Below are 27381 nucleotides of genomic sequence, written 5' to 3'. Positions count from 1 at the left end.
TATGTATATATATATACATATGTATATATATGTATATAGATATATATATGTATATAGATATATATATGTATATATGTATATATATCTATATACATATATATATACATACACACACACACACACACACACACACACACACATATATATATATATATATATATATATATATATATATATATATATATATATATATATATATGTATATGTACATGTATATATATGTATACATGTATATGTACATGTACGTATATGTACATGTATATATATGTATACATGTATATGTACATGTATATATATGTACATGTATATATATATATATATATATACATGTACATATACATGTATACATGTATATATATACATATACATGTACATATATATACATACATATACATGTACATATATATACATATATACATATACATGTACATATATATGTACATGTATATGTATATATGTATACATGTATATACATGTACATATATGTACATGTATATATACATGTACATATATGTACATGTGTATATATATATATATATATATATAAAATGTATTATAATAATTTTTATATAAAATCTTGTGTATCTTCCATCCAAATGGCCAAAGTATTGAAAGGGTTTGATGGTCATGTTGGATGTGACCCAATTGTTCGGGGAGAGGTGGCAGGCTAAGTTGGCGTATAAGGTGGCTAGATTTAAATTTGAATATGTCGAAGCCGAGGACTTGAAATTTCTTGTTAGAATGAATTAATGGGAGGTAATGGAAACAAGCTATATAATGCATGTGTATCCTAGCTGGGAGATCCTATTGTACTGTTGTTGGGAGATGGAGCAATGGTTCATTTGTGTTGGTGGCGGCCAGAACAAGCTTTGTACTAGATTTAATGGAGAATCTGAAAGAGATTGGGATTTCACTCCTCGATATGTAAGGGGCATTTAAGGAAACCCTATCAAAAGTGGAGAATGCATAGTTCCGCTTAGGCCTGGAATTTGACAGTCACCCTTGTTTGTCATATGAATTTTTTATGACGGTTTCATGATTGCAATGTCTTTCATTTGACATTTTAAGGAAAATATTAATTGTCAAAAAAATATTTAATCTAGACAAAATATTAAAAATATTACTTTCTCTCACATAAAACTTAATGGTAATTTTAAAGTTTTTAATTGTCGTTGTCTATAATTTAGTTTTAAGATATGATAATTAAAATGTCGACATTATTTCTTGAAAATCACAAATATGATATCTTATATAGATAAAAAGAGTATAAAAATTTAGAAAACAATGATAAATTGGTAATATGTGCAAAAAAATAAATTTACTATGTAAATTTTAAATTCGTACCCAAAAATCTTTTTTATAATTAAAATAGAATCAATTAAAAAAACGATATTAAAATATCATTTCAATTATGACAAGTTTCTAAATTCTCATAAAAAAATAGATACTAAAATTTTATATTAAACTATTACATAATTAGAAACAACTCTACCCTGCATTTCAAAATATTACAAATAAATGTGTATTTTTATAATAAACATTCTAAAATAATATATATATAAATATTAAAAATTATAATTTTTATGGTTTATTAATAATTTGAAGTGTCATATATAAGGTTTTAGAAAAAAAATAGCAGGTCAATGAAAATGGTCCAATAATTTATTAGCCTGTCATATACGGTCTAAAAGTGAAAAACGGTCATATTGACCATCAAATTCCAGGCCTGGTTCTGTGGATATAGCCTCAATCTTAAGTATATTAATTAAATTAGTTAATAATAAATATTTTAAATATTTGTTAAATAAAAAATAATAATTAGTATAGTATTTAAATAATGATATATGATTGTGATGGAATGCTTGTTATTAGGTGTATATTGAATGTTTTCAATATAATGATATAACAATATATTATGCAAATGTATATCAAGTTGGCTCATAATGACTAATAGAGAATGGTGGGAAAGTGAATTTGAACATTTAAATATTTGGATTCATTCCTACATTCATTGGAATTGAACTAGGTCAATCCAAACAACTCATAAATAAATCTTACAATCAAAATGATAGTTTCAAGGGATGGACAAATATATGGAGGTAAGTGTAAGTCAAATTACAAACCAAATCAAACACAAATGTATACACCTATCAATATGTACAATCACAATAAGACACTCTATCAAAATGGGTCCAAAAAAATGATAAATGATATGTGTATACGCAATCTCACTATTACAATTATTCATTAAAATATGTCAAACATTTGGCACCAAACCCACCTCCACATGTTGACTTTATATATAACCATCTAAACCACGGAAAATAAACATTCCACTTAAAACATCAAAATACTATTACAATAAGACACTATCAAAATGGGTCCAAAAAAATTGATAAATGACATGATGTAGTGATGTATGCTAATCTCACCATTCCAATAATACACTATAATGTGTGAATTATGTGACACCAAATCTACTTTCACATGTTGATTTTAGATATGATCATATAAAACAAAAAAATTACTCAAAACATCATTAAAATCAAAAGAAACAATCAATAACAATTTTACACTTTATCTCTATTTAAAAAATAATAATTTTGAACTGTTAAACTGAATAATATTTTTAATTAGTCCAAAACAAAGATCTAAACTTTTGAAAGACACTTCCACCTCCTTACGTAACACCCGTACATACGGGCCACGGATTGGGACTTCATCTTTATCTTTGACTTCCTACACCACAATACAAAATCTAAATTCATTCCACCTGCACAGACAGAATATGCAGGAAAAATGTCCGTCCTAATGTTGGGAGCATTTCACAGACTGGAAATTGTATAGAGCACAATTTGCAGGTGGCCATGAAGATCAAAGTAGGCAGACGGATTTTCAACGCCAGAAAGGTGAAGCGCAGCCTTTTATGCCTCTTTAGCAGGCAAATCCGGCGCCTCTTTCACTGCCTGAGGTCGAAAATATCCTTGCTCAGGTCTCGGGGTCGAATCACCGGCTGCATGAGACCTTCCCTGAAGAAGCCCGAGACTGGAAATGGAACCCTCGTCCGCCCTTTGCAGTCTTCCTGTAGAAAGAAAGATGTTCCAAAGGGCTGCGTGGCCATTTATGTAGGCGAGGAGCAGAATCGCTATGTGATTCCCATACTCTATTTATACCATCCCTTCATTTCTAAGCTTCTTGTGGAGGCGGAAATGGAATTCGGGTACCATAACAGGGGGCCCCTGACGCTCCCTTGCCATACAGACGACTTTGAGCAGCTCAAATGGCTTATTGATCGGGAGAAAAGCTGATACTTTTCTCGTCTGCGGACATTTATTTGAGTTTTATTATAACGGAAAACATTTGTATGTCGCGGGATCGAATCCTCTTGAGTGGTAGATGAAATGCAGAGTGTTCTGTGTTCTGTCATATGTCTGGAAATGCTCGGTTGCGCGTTTGTTAACGGAGGAGCTGAATTGCAGAACAGAATTTCATTGTGGTGAATAGATGAACATCGTTTTCCTGCTGTGTAAATCTTTGTAAAGATGACTGATTGTTTTAAAAAATATCTGGAGATTGTATTGTGAGATGCTCATGCGATCTGGTAGGTTGTTTTAATGTGCTCAAAGTCCTCGGCCATAGTTATCCTTTTCCAGCTTTTTCGTAAAACTTGAGGACCAAGTCCTCCAACTTACAAAAAACTTGGTAAATAATTTTAATGGTGAAATTTTGATAATGTTTTGGACCCACTTGAATCTCGGAGATTTTGTTGGTGTAACAGTAAGTTTGTTAATAGTATTTTTTTTGAGTTTGTCAATAGGTTTATTTTATCATCGTTGTTTATCTTTATAAATTGGTTTCAATTGTTAGACTTTTGTTTATCTTTATAAACTGGTTTCAATGGTTAAGACTTTTTATTGTCATTTTGGATTGATTTGTATGTGTGAATTTGATTCATGTTATTTTTGTGGTAGTGAAATTTGAACTTTAAATTTTTTTAAATTAAAGTTTAAATTTGGATCTTGTCAACTCTTTTATTTTAGTTGTTGTGAGCTGACTTAGCATACATTTGTGTGGATTTTTTTGTTGTGTTGTTGTAGTTAAGGATATTTATTATTCATTTGCAAATCACGTAGAAATCTTTAGAACAACTCGTTCACATTAAAAACATCATAGCAACACCATAAAGCATCTTAATTGCATCATCAACATGCATCCCTAACTAAGTATATTGACTTGCAGGTTGTTTTCCACTTAGTGTACTCTTGTTGTATATTTGTCTAAAGGCTTGACTAAAGACAAATTTAAAATTAAAGTTTAAACTTATACCTTGCCAACTCTTTCATTTTAGTCACTCTGAGTTGACTTAGCACACATTTGTGTGGATTTTTGTGTGATGTTGTATAATTAAGGGCATTTATTATTCATTTGCAAATCACCTAGAAATCTTTAGAATAACTCACTCACATAAAAGCATCACAACAACATCATAGAGCATCTTAATTGCATCAACAAAATGCATCCCCATCGTAAGTATATTGACTTGCTTGTTGTTTCCACTTAGGCTATCATTGTTGTATTAGTTTGTCTAGAGACTTCACTAAGGACAACACGATCTTCATCTAACAAGTCTCCTAATGGTGTATGCAAATACCCTCCTCTTCAAACATATATATAACAAGCTAGGTAAAGATGCAACACACATTCATTTTCTACCAATTCACTTCTACAAGTCTAGGTTTGATTATGTGTGTGTTAGATAATTTTTGCACCCGCATAGCTAAATTGCACAAATGCAAATGTTGACTTGATAATTTTGTAAAGGAGATTAAAATGAATTATTTAATAACCAATAGTATGATATACAAGTAGTCCTCTATATTAAGAAAACTTAAAGGTCAATTATTATAATTATATATTTTTCTTAAAAATTAAAATTCTAAGTTAGTCATTTTCTATATAAAGCATTAAAAACATAATATAACCATTAAATAATATATATTAGAGAAATCTAATATACACAAGGGAAGTTGGTGTCTCATTAAACTATTCCATATGTTCTTTACAAATTGTTTGTGTATAAGATGGCAACCTTATGAAGAAAAATGATCAAACCACTCAAGCCTAAGATACTAAAGGATCCTTAACGGTGAAGCCGCTAAATCTTTGTATGAGTAGTGAAATAAATAAGATCTAATAATAAAAAGGGAAAATTGCTCATTTGTCTCAATCTTTGGTTAAAAATGACACCGACACATGCCTGTTGGTGATGAATATGGTGATATGTTCACACTCATGGTTGATACCAACCATCTCTTCATTATAAATGAGAAAATTGCACACCATGAAATCAATGACACTCAAGGTAATCAAACCACCATATATGAGGGAGAGGCCCAAATAATATAAATATGCTATTTGTAGGTTTTTGCTTAACAAATTATTTGAGCTCTTCATTATTTGGAAGAAATATAATCTAAATAATATCCAAGAGTGAGTGTATTATCAATCAAAATGCACACAAATTAAAGCAACATATTAGTGCATAGATGACACTTAGTAAGATCTAAGAAATTGATCCTTGCCTAGTAAGATCTAAGAAATAGATGACACTTAGTACATAGAATACATTTATCTCCCTTGACTTATAGGTTATAGGAAATACCATTGGCCTGAAATTTACATTTCAAAGGAATATTGTAAAAGATAAACAATCATTATAAAGGCATGCAACTTATAAACTAGTCTTTTCATAAATATATAAAATACATTGATATCTAAGGAAGTAACAAAATGATATGTAACTATCATATCAATGGACAAGTTGCAACCACCATTAGTTCTAAATAAACCTTTGATTGTCCAAATTTTATTTGTTTACATGAAATAAACTCAAATAAGCCATAATGAATACAATGCTTGGTAAATTAAACTATGATTTTTAAAAGTAGTCAACAACTCAACAGACCTAATGCTTGAAACTCTACAATCCCCTTAATGTAAAGACAAAGCAACTTTTTGAGGCAAATGCAACCAACACCTATTTCATGACAACTTTCTATAATCATCTTATAATTTATTTTTTATTTGATATTTTTTTAAAAATAAAACATAAATAATTTGGAAGGTGTGGTTTACCTCAAGGAAAAGGGATAAAAGACTTCCCAAATCCATCGTTGAAAAAAAGAAAACTTCTTTAGATAAGATAAGACAACCATTTTATTTAATACCTCAAATGAAGGGAATTATATCATCAACATGTTGCACATAAAAACACATTACCAAGTTGAATAGAAGGGGAAAAAATTTCAATTAATTCTTTGTATAGTTGATTTTGATTGTCAAGCACTTTTCACTACGATGGAGAGCTGGAAATAAAGGCTTAGTGTAGTATTCTTTTATATGAAACATGAAAATGTGGTAAAAAGATATATTGCACTAACTATTAAAAATTCCTACTAACTCATTAAAGAATTGAAACTATAAAGTTAAAATGAGATTTTAAATATAGACTATATCATTTAATAGAACCAAACACCTGCTAGTTCATGGATACAAAAAATATTTTCATGAGAAACTTTATCATGTAGTACCCTTTCAACATAAAGAAGAAGACCAAATCTAGATCATACTTTGATTATATTTGCAAACAAACAATCTTTACAAAGTTTGCAAAGTATTCACCAAGTACAATGTAGTCGTCCCCTCCACATAGAGGTGACTATATATTCCACTCTACTCATCTTGGACTTTCATGTGACCTCATTCCTTTATTGCGTATGATGTTGAGAAAGGGCATGGTGATGTTTACTATTAGATTTCTAATATTGTCCTTTGAATACAAATTAAGAGGGTTTCTAGAATCAACATTATCATTTCATGTCTTATAACTCATTGACAAAGCTTTAAAGAATTAAGAATTTACGAGTTATAGTTTGCAGAGTAGGATGATTTTTACCTCAACTATGTGTGATCCATGTGTTTTCCTAGCATTAGAATGTTAAAGAATTAAGAATTTACGAGTTATAGTTTGCAGAGTAGGATGATTTTTACCTCAACTATGTGTGATCCATGTGTTTTCCTAGCATTTGACATTCTATGCATATCCCATACCTCCTTTTGAAATGACTTTGTCATACTAATAGTGTTTGAACCTTGAGCTTCACCAACTCAAGATAAAAACAAAATTAAATGAGCATGTGTGTTTGATACTTAAGCCCCACTAAGTCACAATCTCAATCAAATATATTTGAAAATTTCAGACAATCTAGGGCCCAAGCCTAAAATTTCCTATAAGACTACTTGTAGGATACCAACTTGTTATAGATTGTATTTAGTTCATGGATACACAAGACAAAGACAACATTTAGAAAATATTCATCAAGTAAAATGTAGTCATCACTTCCACAAGTTTGTATGTTTGTATTCCACCTTACTCATATTAGGCTTCCATAAGGCCTCATTCTTGGACATGTTATTGGGAAAGGGTAGGCCAAGAGTTACTGTTAGGTTTCTAATGTTATCCTTTGAATAAAAATTAACTAATTCCCAGTCTAAATCTAACGTATTTGTAAAATTGAGACAACCTAGGACTTCAAATAGATACCCATCACACCAAAAAAAAGCTCAAGAAGCACAATTGACCATCACATTTGGGCCCTCGTCGCTATTGCCACCACATTTGTGCTTTGTTCAATCTATACTAATGGTACCATATTATCCAATGTCCTCTCAAACAAACAAAATGCATAATCCACTGCTACAAAGACCTTGTAGCCTAGAGGAAAATGTTAATTTAATTTAAATAAATTATAAAAACATACATACATGGATCTTACATTGGATGTTTGTTGTCTAGGTGTAAGCAAAGGCATACCTAAAATTGATTAAATAAATTATAAAAACATACATACATGGATCTTACATTGGATGTTTGTTGTCTAGGTGTAAGCAAAGGCATACCTAAAATTGATGGTCATATTGACTGTATTTGAAAAATTTTACCATAAAATAAAATTAAAATTTAAAAACGATTTGTATTATATGATATGAGAGTTTTCCGAAAAAATAATAAAAATTTATATAAAAATATGTTTTTATATAAAAAAAATTTTACTACAATTTTAGAAATACTTTCTCTTGATTCAATTATTGAAGGGTACCCATTCCTCATCGAACCCTCATTCCTTATAATATCAGAACTTTACATTGGACAAGATTTGATCCCTCTGAACCATCCAACTCAGAAAAGATATATCCGCCATATTTAGAACTTGCAAGGAGCACCCGCCATAGCTCCAGAATCAGCAGAGAAGACAAAACGATGCCTATCCGGTAAGCCAAAAAGAGGAGTGTGGTGCCGTGAGAATTAAAATACTGGTTCCGTGTATGAGAAGCCGAGCTTGTCACATCAGAACAGTCTGAAAAGACAAGCAGCCATAAATCGGATTTGAAACGGATCTTCAACGAACTGTATTCTTAAAACCCTAAAAATAACTGCCACCTGCCAATGCAGCCTGGATCTCCCACCGTCAAAAGAAAGTGAGAGGATTTTGCGCCGTCAAGATTTGATTTTCTGATCTCATAAAGAATCAAAAACCGTTGATTTAAAACTTTCTGAAGCCTTTTCTCAGGTAAGGGAGCCTCCGGCGTACAAATCGCCATTGCAGAGTCTGAAGTACTTTCTTAGGTGATGAAGATCAAAATAGGCAGATTGTTTCTCAAATCCAGAAAGACGAAGCTGAGCCACAGTGTGTTGCACATCAAATTGCCCAGGCTAGTTCCTCTAGTTCGCCATTTATTTTGCTGTGCGCGGTCGAAAATATCGTCTTGCAAGTCTCGCGATCGAATCCCGCTAAACGCTCAAACCCTAAGCCGTCCATTGTCGAAGTTTGTACTGCGGGAGTTCGTAGCCATTCAGGTAGGGCGCAAGCACCAGCGATATGTGATTCCAATACTGTATTTAACCCATCCCTTCATTACAAAGCTGCTGGTGGAGGCGGAGAATGAATTTGGCTACGAGCAAAGGGGAACCCTCACTCTTCCCCGCGATCTCGATGATTTCGAGCAGCTCAAATGGCTGATTGATAGAGAAGAAACCCTTAATTTCCATTGCAAACACATTTCATATTTTATGGAGCCAAATTTGAGCGTAGGATGTAATTGTAATTTTATTTGAGGCGTATACATTTGAAGGTCGTGAGATCGATCCTCTTGAGTAGGTTCAAATACACAGACGATCATTGTGTAATTGCAATTTATTTGAGGCGCATGCATTTGAAGGTTGTGAGATCGATCCTCTTTGGCATTGTGTAATTCATGTACAGATTTAATGTATGACTATAATTTTCAGTTACAAATTTGATTTCCCAGCCGCGGTATGTCGCCGGCTCCCGAGTCTGATGAATACCTGATTTTATGCAATGATTAAATTTAAGATTTTTTTATAGACTCCAGAAAAGATAAAAAAGATGTCATATATATGTGAACGTGGTGGGGTACCCATAGCTTGAAATTTGAATTCTTACAATCTGGAATTTATTGGCCAATTATACCCTATTGGGGTAGGTGAAGAAGGACGCATCTATTCTGGCTCCAAAATGGCAGTACGGATTGACTAACACGCGTGTTAGTCGCACTGTTTTACACTGTCGATTTTGCAATAAACTGCTGCCATCGACTAACTTGCTGCTAACACGCTATACGAAAGGTCTGTTTTGGAACCAGAATAGCTTCTGCTAGTGAAGAAACACCATTCCCTAATTAACCCATAATCAAGCACACTTTTTCAGATAGAAGAATTTAATTAACCCATCCTCTATTAATAACATTTATTTTTAATTTTTATTTTGTTCATAATCATTTCCTATGTTTTAGTAAATAATCCCAAATTACGGTCTAGACGTGAAATGAAGAATATTTAGAGTAAACCAGTTAATATCACAAAATTTTCAAATAATTATGGAGTCACAACAGACTAGAGGCCGATCTGTCTAACCAATTCGACCCCATAGGAACAGGGTGAGTGGGTGAATTAGACCAAATTCGTAGTGGCAGAAGATAAATAACCAAACAACGACTCCACTATAGGAGAACTGTAGAAATTCTATTGCAGTCACTGATTATTAATCTCCTATCTCATAAAAATTATTTAACTGCTGAAAATAAATTTACAGCTGAATATCGAAAAATAACACAACTGCAACTTCACTAAAAATACGGAAAGAAATAAGCAACACAAGGACACAATATTTTTGGACAATCGTCCCTGGAAAAACCCCTAAGGGAAAACCAGTTCTACAGATGGAAAATATATTAATCTTCAGCAATATAAGAATTACAAAAGAATTCCTTGCCTCTTACTGGCAGAACTCCGACAAACTCCTAATATCTCCTGCTGATATCCTCCACTGCTATATCAACGCTATCACTGCGCCTCTTGCTAACACTGCAAGACTATTTGCTATCACTGCAAATTCTTCTCAAAACTTCTTATCTTCCAAATGACCCATGACCCCTTTTTATACTACTCTATTGGAAAACCAACGGCCGAGATTAATTCAAACCAACGGCTGAGATTAAGACAACTCAATTAACCAATATCTAATTTTGGCTATGAGGTGTCACCTAAAAAGAGCCACTATTAAATAACAATTGTTATTATCCTAACAACACTTGTTTGACAAAAACAACCATTTTCTAATTCTAGGTCAGGACGAACAGCTGTCCAAAACTACCCATAACTAATGCTGTTATTTCTGGGTAAGGACGAATAGCTGTCCAAGCTACCCATAATTAACACTCCCTCTTAGCGAGGAAGCTGTTCTGCACGACACCCATCTTATCTCTAAAGAAGATGAATTTTGCCTTCCCCAATGCCTTTGTTAGAATGTCTGCTACCTGCTCCTCCGTAGGTATGTACTGTAGCTGAACAATCCCCCTCTGTACACAATCCCTGATGAAGTGATACCTGATGTCTATATGTTTCGATCTATCATGAAACACTGGATTCTCAGTCAGCTTGATGCAACTCTGATTGTCGCAGTGTATCACCGTAGTCTCAACCTTCTGACCAAACAAGGCTACTAGCAACTTCCGAAGCCATATAGCTTCACACGTCGCCATGCTGGCTGCTATGTATTCTACTTCTGATGAACTCAAGGCCACAGATTTTTGCTTCCTGCTGAACCAAGAAACAACTCCTGATCCCAGGCTGAAACAACATCCTGAAGTACTCCTTTTGTCTGTTGTACTGCCTACCCAATCTGCATCAGTATAGCCTATCAACTTGATACCTTCACCTCGAACATATCTGATCCCGTACTCAACTGTACCATGAAGATAACGCAACACATGCTTAGCCGCCGTCCAATGCACTCTCTTTGGCTCTACCATGAACTGACTAAGAGAGTTTACTGCAAAGGCTATATCTGGCCTTGTGTTGACCAAATACATGAGCGAACCAATCAGTTGCCTGTATAGGGTGGGATCAACATCCTTTTCCTTGGATGCATCTACCTTCCTCCAATTAGTGATCATGGGTGTAGACATGGCTTTGCAATCTTCCATCTCGAATCTCTTCAAGATTTCAATGCAATATTTCCCTTGACCAAGGAAAATCTCTCCATCAGTCTGCCACACCTCCATGCCTAGAAAGTAGTGCATAGGTCCCAAATTCTTCATCTCAAACTCTTCTGCAAGGTCCCTCTTGCAATCCTCTATGAGCCCTAGCGCACCAGTAAGAAACAAGTCATCCACATATAGAACAAGAATGAGAACCTCACCCCCAACCACCAAGTAGTAGAGGTTCGCATCAGCCTCACTCTTCACAAAGCCCATTTCCTGCAAGTATGTATCAATGCGTTCATACCACGCTCTGGGAGCCTGCTTGAGTCCGTATAAGGCTTTCTTTAATCTGCACACGTGGGTCTCTTTGTTGTGTGCTACAAAGCCTTCTGGTTGTTCTATGTATACCTCCTCCTTCAATTCTCCATTAAGGAATGATGTCTTGACATCCATTTGATGGATCTGCCATCCCATCTGTGCTGCAAATGAGATTACAGCTCGTATAGAAGTATACCTGGCCACAGGAGTAAATGTCTCCTCATAGTCTATTCCCTCCTTCTGAGAGAACCCCTTGGCCACAAACCTCACCTTATATTTCTCGATGCTACCATCTGCACTATGCTTTATCTTGAAGATCCAACGCGATCCAACTAATGCTCTATCAGTTGGTCTAGGCACTACCTCCCATACATCATTCTGCATTATTGAGTTATATTCCTCAACCATAGCATCTCGCCATACCTGATGCTTTGTAGCTTCCTGATAGCTAGAAGGTTCACTATCTACCAACTGGCTGACTAATGCCACATAGTCATTGAACTTGGCTGGTTGTCTCCTCTGTCTTGTACTCTTCCTAGGAGCTCCCACAGACTCCTGAGTATCCCTTTGTATGTCTTGAACCTCATGGTTCCTACTACCAACTGTAGAGGATGAAATATCAACCTCTATATCATCTAGATGCATATCCTGCTGCACCAGTTGCTCCATACTCTGTGAATCTTCACTACCTGAGTCTATGCTTGTACTAGTAACTGTACTTGAGCTTTGCTGTCCTTGACTTAGACTTGGAGCTTTCGTTGGCTGCTCACTTCGATCATCTGCTGGCAAATCTCTGGATCTTCTAAACGCCTTGTCCTCCATGAACTTGACATCGCGTCTGACAATAATTCTTTTGGTCCCTGGAATGAACATCCTATATGCCTTTGAAGTTTCACTATATCCAACAAAGTACCCCTTCTCTGCAGTCTGATCTAACTTGGTACGTGTGTCTCTAGGAATAAGGCAATATGCCAAACTCCCAAATATCCTGAAGTGACCAACATCTGGCTTCTTCCCCGTGAAAGCCTCCTCTGGTGTCATTTTCCCTAGTACCTTGTGTGGAACCCTATTCTGAATGTAGACTGTTGTACTACACGCTTCTGCCCATAAATAGCGGGGCATGTCCTGGTCATGTAGCATAGCCCTTGCTGCCTCCGAAATAGAACGGTTCTTCCTCTCAGCAACTCCATTCAACTGTGGATTGTAAGGAACAGTCCACTCTCTCTTGATTCCTTCTCTGGTACAGAAGTCCTGGAAGTCATTTCCTTTGTACTCGCCTCCATTGTCTGACCGAAGAACCTTTATCTTCCTTCCTGTTGAGTTCTCCACAAGAGCCTTGAACTCTTGGAAGCGACTAAAAACCTCATCCTTGGTCTTCAAGAAGTATATCCAGGTCTTCCTGGAGAAATCATCAATAAAGGTGACATAATACTCATATCCTCTGAGAGACTTTGTCGACATTGGTCCACATACATCTGAATGTACTAGATCAAGAACACCCATAGATCTGGTGTCACTCCTTGGAAAAGATGCTTTCGCAAACTTTCCCAACACACATCCCTTACATACATCATCATGCTCTGTGCTCACCTCTGGAACACCTGTCACTGTCTCAAGAAGCAATCTAAGTGCTCCATGATGAATATGGCCCATCCTCCTATGCCATAGCTCTCCAAGATCTCTAAGGTTATTGTTGTTCATGAGTGCCTTAGGAGTATCAAACTGTAACCTATAAAGGCGACCACTCCTAACTCCAATAGATACAGGTGATTTCCAATCTTTATGCTTAATCAAAACATGCATCCCTCTAAAGAGAACATTATACCCTTTATCTTGAAGGACAGATACAGAAACCAAATTCATACCTAAGCCTGGCACATGCAACACATCATGAAGAGGAATTACCTTTCCATTCTCCCTCTGAAGCTGAACAGTCCCTTTCCCAACTGAGTTGAGCTTGGACAAGTTCCCCATAGAAATCTGGATTCTGGTGTTCTCCTTCTTGTAGCTGGAGAAGTACTCTCGAACTCCTGTCATATGAAATGACGCCCCACTGTCTATATACCATACACTCTGTGAGGTTGAGCTAATCATACAGACTATGAGTGCAAACTCATCCTCCAATCTACTAGAGAGCTCCTCTGCACTTGCTGAAGCTGCCACTTGGTTCTTGCCCTTCTTATCTTTCTTCCTTTGTGGGCAATCGCTGACATAGTGGCCAAACTCGTGACAACCAAAGCACTTGACCTTAGATAGGTCCTTCTTCTTCTTTTCAAATTGTGAATTTGCTCCTTTGCTAGATCCCTTCTTTGTTTTCCCCTTTCCCGCTAGGGCAACATTTTCTTGTTCTACCTCACTTTTCTGACTCTTATTGTTGGCTCCATTGACAAGGCTTAGTCTAAGCTCCTCCTGAGTGAAATCACTCCAAAGTCGATCCCAACTTGGTAAGGTGTCTCGTCCATTAATAACTTGAACAAAGACATCCCACTGCTTAGAAAACCCATTTAGGGCTATTCTTACTAGCTCGTCTTCATTTGGCTTATCTCCAACAGCTGCTAACTCGTCCTTGACAAGTCTAAGCCTGGTGAGGTAACTTGTAACATCTTCTCCCTTGTTCATTCGGGTATTCCTCAATTTTTCTCTGAGAATCAGCTTCCAGTTAGTGGTAGCATTCTGGTACAAATTCAGAATGGCATCCCACATCTTCTTCGCTGTATCTAACTCTGCGATATGTGGAACAACATGATCCTTGACACCATCAAGGATTATCCTCCTCACCTTGGCATCATCCTTCTTGTATGCTGCAAGTTGTACTGGATCTGTAGGTACAGCTACAGTACTGGTAACATATTCTTTGATACCATTCTCTTCCAGCAATAAAGAAATTCTGGCTTTCCAGACACCAAAATTTGAGGCACCATCCAATCTGTCCTGATCTCTCAAACCTGTTGAGGACATCTCAAAGAAATAAAGGAAAACAATAACTCGAAAGAGGTCAAACTCAAATTTCTTTCCTTTGCTTAGGGTAAACCTTTTCTATCCTCAACAAAGCTCTGATACCAAGTAGAAATTCTATTGCAGTCACTGATTATTAATCTCCTATCTCATAAAAATTATTTAACTGCTGAAAATAAATTTACAGCTGAATATCGAAAAATAACACAACTGCAACTTCACTAAAAATACGGAAAGAAATAAGCAACACAAGGACACAATATTTTTGGACAATCGTCCCTGGAAAAACCCCTAAGGGAAAACCAGTTCTACAGATGGAAAATATATTAATCTTCAGCAATATAAGAATTACAAAAGAATTCCTTGCCTCTTACTGACAGAACTCCGACAAACTCCTAATATCTCCTGCTGATATCCTCCACTGCTATATCAACGCTATCACTGCGCCTCTTGCTAACACTGCAAGACTATTTGCTATCACTGCAAATTCTTCTCAAAACTTCTTATCTTCCAAATGACCCATGACCCCTTTTTATACTACTCTATTGGAAAACCAATGGCCGAGATTAATTCAAACCAACGGCTGAGATTAAGACAACTCAATTAACCAATATCTAATTTTGGCTATGAGGTGTCACCTAAAAAGAGCCACTATTAAATAACAATTGTTATTATCCTAACAACACTTGTTTGACAAAAACAACCATTTTCTAATTCTAGGTCAGGACGAACAGCTGTCCAAAACTACCCATAACTAATGCTGTTATTTCTGGGTAAGGACGAACAGCTATCCAAGCTACCCATAATTAACAAGAACGACTACAGATCAACCAAATAAAACTCATATCGCCTCCTTTACCTGGTAGGTCGATATGATAGTACGGGACTGTGGATGGCAACTGAAAAATTTGAGGAAGCGATTCTTTCAATTCCAATCCTATAAACTTGGTAACCCCAAATTGCCCCCCCCACAGGAAATCGACGACTTGGAAGGTTGATTGGCTTGTTTTATCAGGAAATAAACTGATGAAAACAGCGATCCATTCTGTCAATCGACTCAGCATAATAAAAGGGTAAAGAAGATGGGTGATTGGCTTTCATGCAAACCAAAATAATACTCATGTTGATTTCTTTGGTCGCTGCTAATGAAGGGAGGGCGATTTGCTTTAATTTTCCTTACCATATCGCCTTTCAAACAGTACGTTTTGGATTTCGCTGAGGAGTCTTCACCATGTCAACCCTAAAAGGGATTACTATCCAGCTTGGAGGGTGGAGAGTTGACCTGGTTAAATTTGACAAGCAAGAAAATAAAAAGAACATCGACACATCAATGAAATAAGAAGGAAGAGGAGAGGAGAAGTAGAGTTGACGTGGGGAGAAGGAGGACAGGAGAGGCATGGGAGGATGCAGGCTACGGCTACCCAACATCGCCCCTCCCTCATTGCAGATCGCTTCACCTCTGCAGGAAGGAGGTAGTGAAGGGAGATAGGGTGGCGACTCAGCCAATCATAACCAACGGAAAATTTGCAGATCGTCCCCGTCCCCCCCTTCACGCCCTTAAAGGGGTGAAGAAGTAATTTTTCATGTCCTTCAAATATTCAATCGGAAATCAGTTTAACACTGTAGATTGGTGCAAAAGAAAAATGATTTATGTTAATTGCAAACAAAAAATAAGAAAGAGGTATGTTCCCATGCGCCTTTTACGTCTTCATATGGCTGCTTAGGGTGGGCTCCCATGGGAGGGGCTTGGGCTCTATTTTTATGGAAAAAGCGGTCTCATGGAAAAAAAAAACTGGGCATAGATCATTTGGAATCTTCCCTAAAAAATAGAAGCTCCTACTTTTAGATTTTCATTTTTGAGTGGGTGAAAATGGGGTGCGGCTAGAATTAGACCCTACAGCTTAGGGATAATTTATGCCACTTGTCAATTATAATTTGTTTCCCACCAAAAAATATTTAATAAATCCCGCCAACAAAAAATTTAGAAGGAAATCAGAGTTTATGTTTAAATTTTTAAGCTGAATTACGCTCATGGGACCACCAGCTTCCTTCAATTTAGGAGCTTAAATTTTTAAGCAGAAGTGCACTACAAATTTCATGGGACCACCCGCTTTAAAAAATTCTTAAAAAATCTCTGCAACACCCGCTCTATTTTTTAGGAAGCCCCCCTCCATGGGACCCCAGCCTTAGCTTATTTTAGCTAGCAGCTACTACTCCACTTTTTGTGCAACAATTTGTGGAGCTGGTGACCCCATGCATAAAAAAATTGTGCTTATTTTTAAGCAGCCCTCTTAAATGACACTTTTAAATGAAATTTTTAATAATATTTTTTACATATAAATTTAACAGCAAAATTTAAGACAAATTAAAAGAAAAGGAAAAAAATATTGATGAAGCCATGTGTCATTTTTTTAATAAGCAGTTGTGCTTATTTTGAGCCCCTCCTTTTTTTTTTCCAGCTTATTTTTTATTATTAAGCAATAGCTGCTCCACAAAACTATGAAAAGATTCCAAATTTTCCTTTTCCTCTAATTAAAAAATTGCATGGGAATAGTTTCACTATTTAAAAATAAGCAGAAAATAGACTTAAGCAATCGCATGGGGACATGGGTTAGCTTATTTTGGCTACCAGTTACTGCTCAATATTTTTAGGAATTATTTGTGGAGCAATTGACCCCATGAATATTTATCTTTGTTGCTTATTTTTAAACAAAAACATGTTAACTTTGTATTAATAATATTAATGCTAATTTGTGCACTTAAAATTTGAAAACAAAAATAGAAATCAAATCTTTAAAAAAGAGGGAGAGCAAATTGTGGAGCCATGTGACATTTTTGTTAATAAACAGTCACTGCTTATTTCCAGCCCCTCTTTTCTTCCATGGCTTATTTTTAGTTCCTAAACAATAGTTGCTCCACCAAAAATAGGGAAAGATTCTAAATTATCATTTTTTTACAATTTTAAAGTTGCATGGGAACATTAAACTGCTTAAATTTAAGTAAAAAATAGAGTTAAGCAACCGCATGGGAACATGAGGTCAGAAGTACCTTGAATGTGATCAAGTCAAATAAAAAGAGACCTGGATGTGAGGAAATAGAAGAGAGGCGAGTCTTCAATTGGAATTCGACCTTCTCCACACAACGACTTTTAGACCACCAAAATCGCAGAGAAAAGATAATAAGACTTCCAACTAGTTTGATTGTGTTCCTAGATGATAATCGACCCTATATTTATAAATGATCCTGGCTAAGATTGATTTAATGCATGTAAGATGCATGAAGTTATTTTCATTAAAAATTAGATAAAAATGACTTTAATATTTAGATAAATAAAACTTAACTAATTGTAGTAATTATTTTCAAATTTATGACTTACGCATTCATGCTTTAATTTTAGTCTTCAAAATTTAATTAATCTTTAGTCTTACACACACACACACATTAAAGTACACATGATTATATTTTAATTTTAAATAACATTCCACACATGCTATTTATTATAATTAATAAATTTTAATCCGTTTATCCATGCATGCTAATTTTATATTCTAAATATTATAATTTACGAACTACCACTTTTAAATTGATTTTAATAATTTAGATTTCAAATAATCACTTATTATATTTTATTTATTAAATTAAATTCTTCAATCAATTTATTTATTTTAATTTCCTAAGTTCATTTTGTTTAATTATTATTATTTAATTTGTATTTTGCACAAGGTCTCATTCCACAAGTCACCACCGACAAGATAGAAGACCCCTCCTTGGTCATATGTCCGTCTTTGACGATCAACCCTGCAACCACCTCACACTTGACAAAAGGATGTCAGATAATGATAAAAAACACATTATACACATTATTACATTTAAAAATCTAAAAAGTCATTAATAGCATTAAATATCATTTATATCATCTTACATCATTAATCACTTCAAAATCAAGTAATGTCATTACGCACATTTATTAGCTTAATAATGTCAACAGTATCAATATAAAAGCTCGACTTCTCTAGCTCCAAATAGGAGACATGGTCTTAAAAGGATTCTTTCAAGCTCTACATATTACTTATCATTAATCTCAAACCATTAAGAAAATATAGGGAGAGCAACAACTCTTTAATGAGATTTCTCATATTCTATAGGTTTTTGTTTGGAACTATGACTAAGTTCTTATTTCTCAAGTGTAGACTTTGACTTGTTTAGTTTATTTTTAGCAATGCCTAAATGTGGTTCCTTGTCAAGTTTCCAATTCCCATCATATTCTTTATGATCAACTTCTCATCAATGAGATTTATGGGAGGCTATTTTTTCAATGTAAGAGGTTTGGATGGATTTCAATGTGAATTTTATAAAGTTGTTTGGGTTATTGTGGGTGAAGATCTTCATGATGTATATCTATAGGATTTTCATATAATTTAAAAAAAAAATTAAACAACAAATGGAATATCAAAATCACACCTAAAGCTAGTGACCTTGAAGAAATTTGCAATTGGTGGCCTATCACTTTGTTAAATGCCTAAAACAAGATTAGTGTCAAGGCTCAAACTCTTAAGATTAGATCTATTCTTCCTTAGCTAGTCTACCCTAAACAAATTGGTTTCATCAAATTCAAATGTATTATTGATCATATTATTATTGTTTGGGAAGGAATGGAAATGGTTAGTATACAAAATATTTTTTTTATTTTTATAAAAAATTGATTTTACCAAGGCTTATGATCATATCAAATGGAATTTTATTATTGGCATGCTTCAATTTCTCGGATTTGGAACTTTATTTTATTTTATTTGTGAAAATTATGCTTTGTTGATCTCTCAACTTGTATTGCCATTAATAGTCAACAATTCAAATAGTTTGGTCTTTTTGGGTCCATCCATCAAGGTTGCCCTATTGCCATGGCTATTTATATGCTTGCAAGAGAAGGCTTTGATAATTTATTGGCCCATATGGTTTCTTAAACCCTAGTTAAGGAGATTGCTCTTCCTAATTCTCCCAACTAGTTGGCCAATGGTCATTTTTCTAATGATTCCTTCTTCATTCTCATTGAGAAATGAGGATAAAAACAATGTAAAACATACTCATCATTACCTTGATAATTTTGTTAAGCCTCTAGTTCAAGTATCTAGCCAAAAAAGATTCAATGCTATAGATAGTGATTTCTTCCTAATTCAGGCTAGTTGGATAATTTTGGCTTAGATAAATAAATTGATCATGGAGAAGTATTTTTTATTCTTAAGAATTCCCTTTGTTTTTCAATTTTCTCATGTTTCCCTATGGCAAACTATTGTTACAAAGATTGAGAAAAAAAATGAACTATTGAGTTACTAAGCCTTTGGTAAATTCTTGATTTTCTCTCATGTTTTGGTTGCTACCTATATTTACTATTCCTCTTGTTGCGTGCCTTGAAAAGCCTCTTATTTGAAGGTTGAAAATTTTCTTAGACACTTTCTTTAGTCTTCTAGTGAAGGCGTCAAGGATTTCATCATGTTTCTTAAAATATTTATTGTCTTCCTCACAATGTTGATCACTTAAGATTGCTTTCATTTTATTAGCAAAAAATGGCCTTTATGTGCTACCTAGATTCTTAGGACCTCTGAGAGAAATGAAGCCTAAGAAATTCTCATCAAACATTCTATCATTTCAAATTGTGCCTTTTAGGTAGTCAGTTTAAAAAGGCTTGGATCTTGGTCATTTTTTTTAGTGTGCAAGTTTTGACTCTGTTGAAATTTCATATTTATTTTTAGCTGATAGACTATATATATTAAGAAAGACCACTAGAAACGTCATATCTCACATTGGTTTGTGGTGGTCACGTAAAATCCCAAACAATCACAAGAAAGTACCATAAGACCACTAGAAACGTCATGTCTCATGCCAATTTGTGGTGGTCATGTAAATTCCCAATTAGTCACAAGAGTGTACCATCTCCCAACACATGAGCGCCCTCAGGATTACAACTGCATGTATGAACAACATATTTGTGCTACTTTGTCTCGCACCCAAACTCAAAAACCCTAGAAATAGTAGGCAATCCTACCCCATCCTAACCCTAATGAACCTCGAACTAGAGGCCTCCTCATTTTCGACAAGTGAACACACAAGAAAACAAAGAGAAAGGAATGAAAATAACAAGAAAAAGCTTTACTGCCAGATATACGTCATCTCCCACTATTGAATGCTCCCAATGCAGCCGAATTTGACATCCAAGGATATCCAATTCCCTATGGATCTTGCAACACAAAACCTATAAATTATATTCTCCATATTTCAAAGAATCACAATCTTGATTTCAAGAACTAGTGAGTAAAAAACTAGGTTCTTTTGATAAAAAAATATGCAACAATTGTTGCAATTGAATCAAATAATGTTGTGTATGACAGGCTTATTCATGGCTTTACAGCCTAAAATCATAGCATGTGGGACATCTCTTGTAAGGAATGATTCTTTGCTTTCTTAGTGGACCTCTAGTGATGGCAGTTGCTTCAATTGAAACTGTTATTAGAGACAGTGTATTGCATATTGCAATTGTACAGGTGAGATACACCATTATCTTGACTACTCCATGCTTTATACTAATATTATATGACAAACTCTCTTATGCAAGTGCAAAGTTGAGGGAAATAATATATCAATATAGTGTAAAATGGTTACAATGATTCTAGTTCCTAGTAGCTAGAGCAAGCCTTGTCTATAAAATGTGAATTAGTTGCTTTAATTCTAATTGCTAGCATTCTCTAGCTAGCCAAGTACAAGATCTAAAACAAAATAAGGCAAGGGTTTTAGCAGAAAATGGTATACATTGTATCATTTTCATTGATGATGCATTTTTATCTTCAAGTGTGATGATTAAAAGAAAATTTCTCCAAGTGAAAAAAATGTCCTTGCTCTTATTTCCAATCAAAGGTTAAAAGTAACGGCTAATCTTTCTATCTACCAAATAAATTAATCTCATTTTGGAGGGGCTTATACTTTGCATATATATTGAAATTTATTTCAATGTCATTGAGGCAAATGTTCATAGAAAGAACCAAAGCCACTTCTTTAAGAATGCACACCAAGGATTTAAACAGAAGTATGTTTCAGTCAACTTCGTATGACCAAATGGGCTTCCTCTAATTCTCTGAAAATACTTTTCTTGAAATTTTCAATTGAAATGCAAGTTTGCGTACTTATGCCAAAGGTTATTGTATATTGGAAGGGCAAAATGATTATTTGCATATAGTCCTCTAATGAATGTTTTTGTTTTTGTATATAGTCCTCTAATGAGGTTTCAAGAATGCTTTGAATTTCCTTTTAGTAAATGAGAGAGCATACCCAATCTTTAACCAAAAATTGGTATTGGTGTTCTTGAAACTAGGACATTTATTTAGAAACTAAATTCAATGATGTATACCATGTTTCCCAGCCTACGCCAAAATGGCAGATTTGCAATAGGGCATAAACATCCATAAAAGCATAAAGAATAGATGAATTTTGTTAGATGTCATAGTTGTAACAGACGTGGTAGAAATGTATGCAAAATGTGGAAACACAGACAAGGCATGTGACTTCTTTGACAGAATGCCTCACAGAAATGTGTTCTCATGGACTGGAATGATCAAATGATATGCACAAAATGGATTTGTTGGAAAGGTGTTAGAGATTTTCAAGGACATGCAATTGGCAAGGTAAAGCCAAATTCCACAACTTTCACCAGCATACCCCTGCCCATACCAAAATGGAAGCTTTGGAACAGGCTATGGACATCCATCAAAGCATAATGGAAGGGGGGCTTTTGTCAGATATTATAGTTGGAAATGTTGTGGTAGACATGTATGCAAAATGTGGAAGCATCGACAGGCACGTTAACTGTTTGACAAAATACCTGAATGAAATGTGACCTCGTGGAATGCCATGATTGCACGATATGCACATAATGGATTCATTGAAAAGGTTTTAGAAACTTTCAAAAAAATGCAATTGGCAGGTGTAAAGCCAAATTCCACAATATATGCCAACATCCTATTTGCCTATGTCAAAATGGAAGCTTTGAAAAGAGGGTACGGACATCCGTCAAAGCATAGACAAAACATGACAGTATTTCTTTAAAAAAAAAATGATCTCATGGCTTGCAATGTTGCAAGATATGCACAAAAAGGATTTGTTGAAAAATCTTTAGAAACTTTCAAGTGAATGCAATTGGTAGGTGTAAAGCCATATTTCAACAACCTTTGTCAATGTCCTCCTTGGCTGTACCAAAATGGGAGCTTTGAAATAGGGTCTAGACATACATCAACCCATAATAGTAGGGAAAATTTTGTCACATATTATAATTAAAAATGCTCTGGTAGACATGCATGCAAAATGTGGAGTCACGGACAATGCAGTTGAACTGTCTGACATAATGCCTCAAAGAGATCTCATGTAAGGAATGAAATGAAATGATTGCAGAATGTGCTCAAAATGGATTTTGCAAGGAAGCTCTTAAAATCTTTGAATTAATGAACCACTCTTATTGGATTACATATATAATTGATCAATAAGTGTCCATGGTTGATCTTCATGGTTGTGCTTGCTATATTGAAGACACCCTAAAACTTATCATTAAGATGCCAAATTGAACTGTGGTGGTTGTATGGACGTTTTTTTTTGTGCCTATAGATCAACACTCTGATTCAAAATTACTATGACTAGAATCCCGACATAGATACATATGTAACAACATGAAACTCTTTCACACCTTGAAAGCAATCATCGACTTTACAATATTTGGACTCATCTCAAACTGATTAAGATGGATTCAACAAGCTGGCTCAAGATAGCTTAAGATTCAATTACTCCAAATGAATCCTTTTACTAAAATTTGAGGATTTCTCTTATTGTTTCTTATGTGGCTGAGCCTAATGCTCAAACTTGGCATTCTCACTGTCAATCCTTTTCAATATATTGTGGTCCATTTATCACATAAAAATAAAGTTTTTATCACCAACACTCCTCACATTTATGCTGACAAAGATTTTGCATGAAGAAGTGAGAATAGAAAAGATAGGATTTGGAGATGAAGTTATAAACAATGTATCTGCAATACGTGATTTTCTTATTCACTAATAAAACTATAATTTTGTGTTTACATTATTGATTCAAGTTATATAATTATTTCTAAAATTTGATACTTAATCTAGGTGTCTAATCATTTTGTTGCTTTTGTTTTACAGATGTCAAAGACAAATGGCATATACCACAAAATCTCATCATTGAATGTAACCAAGCATTCATTTCCACCTAACTATTTGTCTTAATAATCTTAGAAAATATTGTTTTCAATAATAACACCCTAACTCAATTATTGGTTTGTGCAGAATGTTGTCTGAGGCAACTACCCAAACTAAAGATGCATAGGTTTTCATGATCTACAATATATCATGTCAAGAGTTGATATATTCAGCTTGGGCTAATGACATATTATTATGGTTGGACAATCACAGTCGACGAACATAGCTTGCCAGACAACATATTTAAAATTGCAATCTATACATGGACATATTGGTGTAATGTGATTACACAACACAAAGGAATTAAACAAGCTACACCTACTTTTTTGCCACACTATTATACAAAGATTGTCTTCTATTGTACCATACTACAACATTCTTAGGACACCAACCACTACATTGTTGATGATCATATTCTTGAATATAGCACAAAAAGTTTGCCCAACGATAGATTTATTGTTGGCTAAAGTCAAGTATTTGTTTGACACCTTGCTTCAAAAAAGAAAAAAAGATTTTGGAGGACAAGCCAATGGATGAACAACTTACATATCCTTGAAGTAAATAACAAAATTTTGTATATTTCTTGAATTACGATAGTAATATATAAGATTTCTAAATAACCAACAAGAAATCTACTCAATGTAGTCAATAGCCTAAGTTAATCATCTTCATACATCTTAAAAACATTTTGCATAGGTTGCAGTTTAAATAATAAGTTGCATTCAAGATCAACTCAATTGTATTCTAAATAATTACTCCTAACAAAGATAATGATCGTTTCTTCCAACTTTTAATGCCCTCCAATATATTGCCTAAACCATATCTTGTTATCGTTGTAACCATTGCACCTTGTTCATACCACCACCCATCTTTTTCTTATAAATATTGCAATTAGCTGTTATGTGGTACATTCACATTAGCATAACTCCATAAGTATTCCCAATCCTCTAAGTGAATGAATGAATGTTTTTAATAACGTCCACGAGGTCAAACAGCCAATAGAACCCATGGATAGCTAGCAAAGAAGCATGCAAAGCCTAAACAAACCCAAACAAAATCTGTAAACTTCCAACGAGAAAGTGAGAAGCAACATCCACACTCCACTCAATACCGACACCTGTCAATATGAAGAAACGTTCAACAAATAAACCTGAAAAAAACTGGGTGGGCACCATTTTCAAATCACCCTACTCGTCAAGATATTTTGACCCAATAAAATGACCAAATCCGCCGTGTAAACCCAAACAAAAGACTTTGACTGCGAGGAATCCGTTTTCCACTTTCTTTAATCTGAAGGCAGTGAAGATCAAAATGAGGAGACTCTTTCTCAAGACCACTGTGCTGCCCATCAAATTTCCCATGGCCGCTATGTTGCTGCCAACGTGGTTCAAGCCCCGTGTTCGAATCCCACTGGACCGCCCATTGTCGAAGCTTGTTCCGCAGGGATGCGTGGTCATTCGGTAGGGCGCGAGCAGAGTTATAATATCGGAACTTTAGCATTCACAAGATTTGATTCTCATTCAGAATCAGCGAGTGAATCTGATAGCGTCAGCCATGGCTCCAGAATTAGCAGAGAAGACAAAAAAAAAAAATTAAGGTCAACACGAGAAGTGTAGTGCCGTGAAAATTAAAATATTGGTACCGTGTATGAGTAGGCGAGCTTGGCACATCAGAATAGTCTTGAAAAACAAGCAGCCATAAATCGGATTTGAAACAGATCTTCAACGAACAGTATTCGTAAAACCCTAAAAAAAACTGCCCCCTGCGAATGCCGCCTGGATCTCTCACCGTCAAAAGAAAGTGAGAGGATTTTGCGCCATCAAGATTTGATTTCTGATCTCATAAAGAATTAAAAACCGTTGATTTAAAATTTTCTGAAGCTTTTTCTCAGATAAGAGAGCCTCCGGTGTACAAAATAGCCATTGCATAGGTAATCTGAAGGAGTACTTTCTTAGGTGATGAAGATCAAAATAGGCAGATTGTTTCTCAAATCCAGAAAGACGAAGCTGAGCCGCAGTGTGCTGCACATCAAAGTCCCCAGCCTACTTCCCCTAGTTCGCCGTTTATTTTGCTGCGTGCGGTCGAAAATATCGTCTTGCAAGTCTCGTGGTCGAATCCCGCTCAACACTCAAACCCTAGGTCGTCCATTGCCGAAGGTTGTTCCGCAGGGGTGCGTAGCCATTCAGGTAGGGCAAGAGCAGCAGCGTTATGTGATTCCGATACTGTACTTATCCCATCCCTTCATTACAAAGCTGCTGATGGAGGCGGAGAATGAATTCGGCTACGAGCAAAGGGGAACCCTCACTCTTCCCTGTGAGCTCGATGATTTAGAGCAGCTCAAATGGCTGATTGACAGAGAAGAAACTCCGAACTTCCATCGCAAACACATTTGATATTTATTGATGTGTTTAAATTTCAGCGGTGGATGAAATTGTAATTTTATTTCAAGCGCATACATTTGAATGTTGTGAGATCGATCGTCTTGAGTAGTAGTACGAGTACACAGACGAATCATTGTGTAATTGCAATTTATTTAAAGGTCGTCAGATCAATCCTCTTTGGCATTGTGTAATTCATGTAGAGATTTAATGTATGACCGCAATTTTCTTTAAAGACCTAGATGCTCTAACTTCAATAAAAGTACCAATACTCTTTATTCTTCAAACGAATCTAAAATTCATTTAATAAATTCATTTGTTTATCTCTGATCATTCTATAATCACATAATGTCATTACATATGAATACAATAATCGACATAATAAGTCTATATTCAATAAAGAGATATATTATAGTATTCTTACAACATAGAATACTCTTTCTTAGTATTTCAATCATACTAATCATCTATCATATATCATATTTCCATTACATAACTTAGGCATTCAATTGCCTTAAGTTGAAATATACACATATACAAGATAAATACACAATAAAGAGATAAGATATGTCTGTTGATCTCCAATCCTTTAGCTATCTTCAATTCAATACTTCGAATGAAGACGAGAACAAGATTCAGGTGCTTTTTCCACCCAACTTTGAAGCATACGCTTCGCCAGAATTCTTAATCATTCAAGAATACCCGACCCTGCACGAATTGCTTAGCAAGAAAAATTCGATATGTAAGATGGAATCTTGGTGTGTGCCTAGTATGATACATAGATTTTCATTTATTCTAACTCATTTAAGAAACCAACAAGATCAATACAAGGATATGGTAGAGAGTCATAAATACATCCATATATTCCAATGGTCAATAAGTTACTTGGCCAAGTATAATGCCATGCATAACAA

The 27381-nt window shown here is 35.0% G+C and overlaps 2 protein-coding genes across 2 annotated transcripts; both read left to right on the top strand.

Moving 5' to 3' along the window:
* Positions 1 to 2764: 2764 nt before the first annotated feature.
* On the top strand, positions 2765 to 3737 carry LOC131044167 (auxin-responsive protein SAUR32-like). Its single transcript, XM_057977438.2, has one exon. The coding sequence runs from the start codon at positions 2868 to 2870 to the stop codon at positions 3306 to 3308; it is 441 nt and encodes a 146-aa protein (XP_057833421.2). The 5' UTR covers positions 2765 to 2867; the 3' UTR covers positions 3309 to 3737.
* A 22310-nt stretch (positions 3738 to 26047) lies between these two features.
* Positions 26048 to 26482, top strand: LOC131876632 (auxin-responsive protein SAUR32-like). The gene has a single exon (XM_059222075.1). The coding sequence runs from the start codon at positions 26048 to 26050 to the stop codon at positions 26480 to 26482; it is 435 nt and encodes a 144-aa protein (XP_059078058.1).
* Positions 26483 to 27381: the final 899 nt, after the last annotated feature.

This window comes from Cryptomeria japonica, chromosome 6 (genome assembly GCF_030272615.1).
Source record: "Cryptomeria japonica chromosome 6, Sugi_1.0, whole genome shotgun sequence".
NCBI lineage: Eukaryota > Viridiplantae > Streptophyta > Pinopsida > Cupressales > Cupressaceae > Cryptomeria > Cryptomeria japonica.
This window is presented reverse-complemented; position numbering and strand designations above follow the sequence as displayed.

Coding starts and splice junctions, on each gene's coding strand:
- LOC131044167 (XM_057977438.2), top strand. CDS start 2,868: ATGAAGATCAAAGTAGGCAGACGGATTTTCAACGCCAGAAAGGTGAAG.
- LOC131876632 (XM_059222075.1), top strand. CDS start 26,048: ATGAAGATCAAAATAGGCAGATTGTTTCTCAAATCCAGAAAGACGAAG.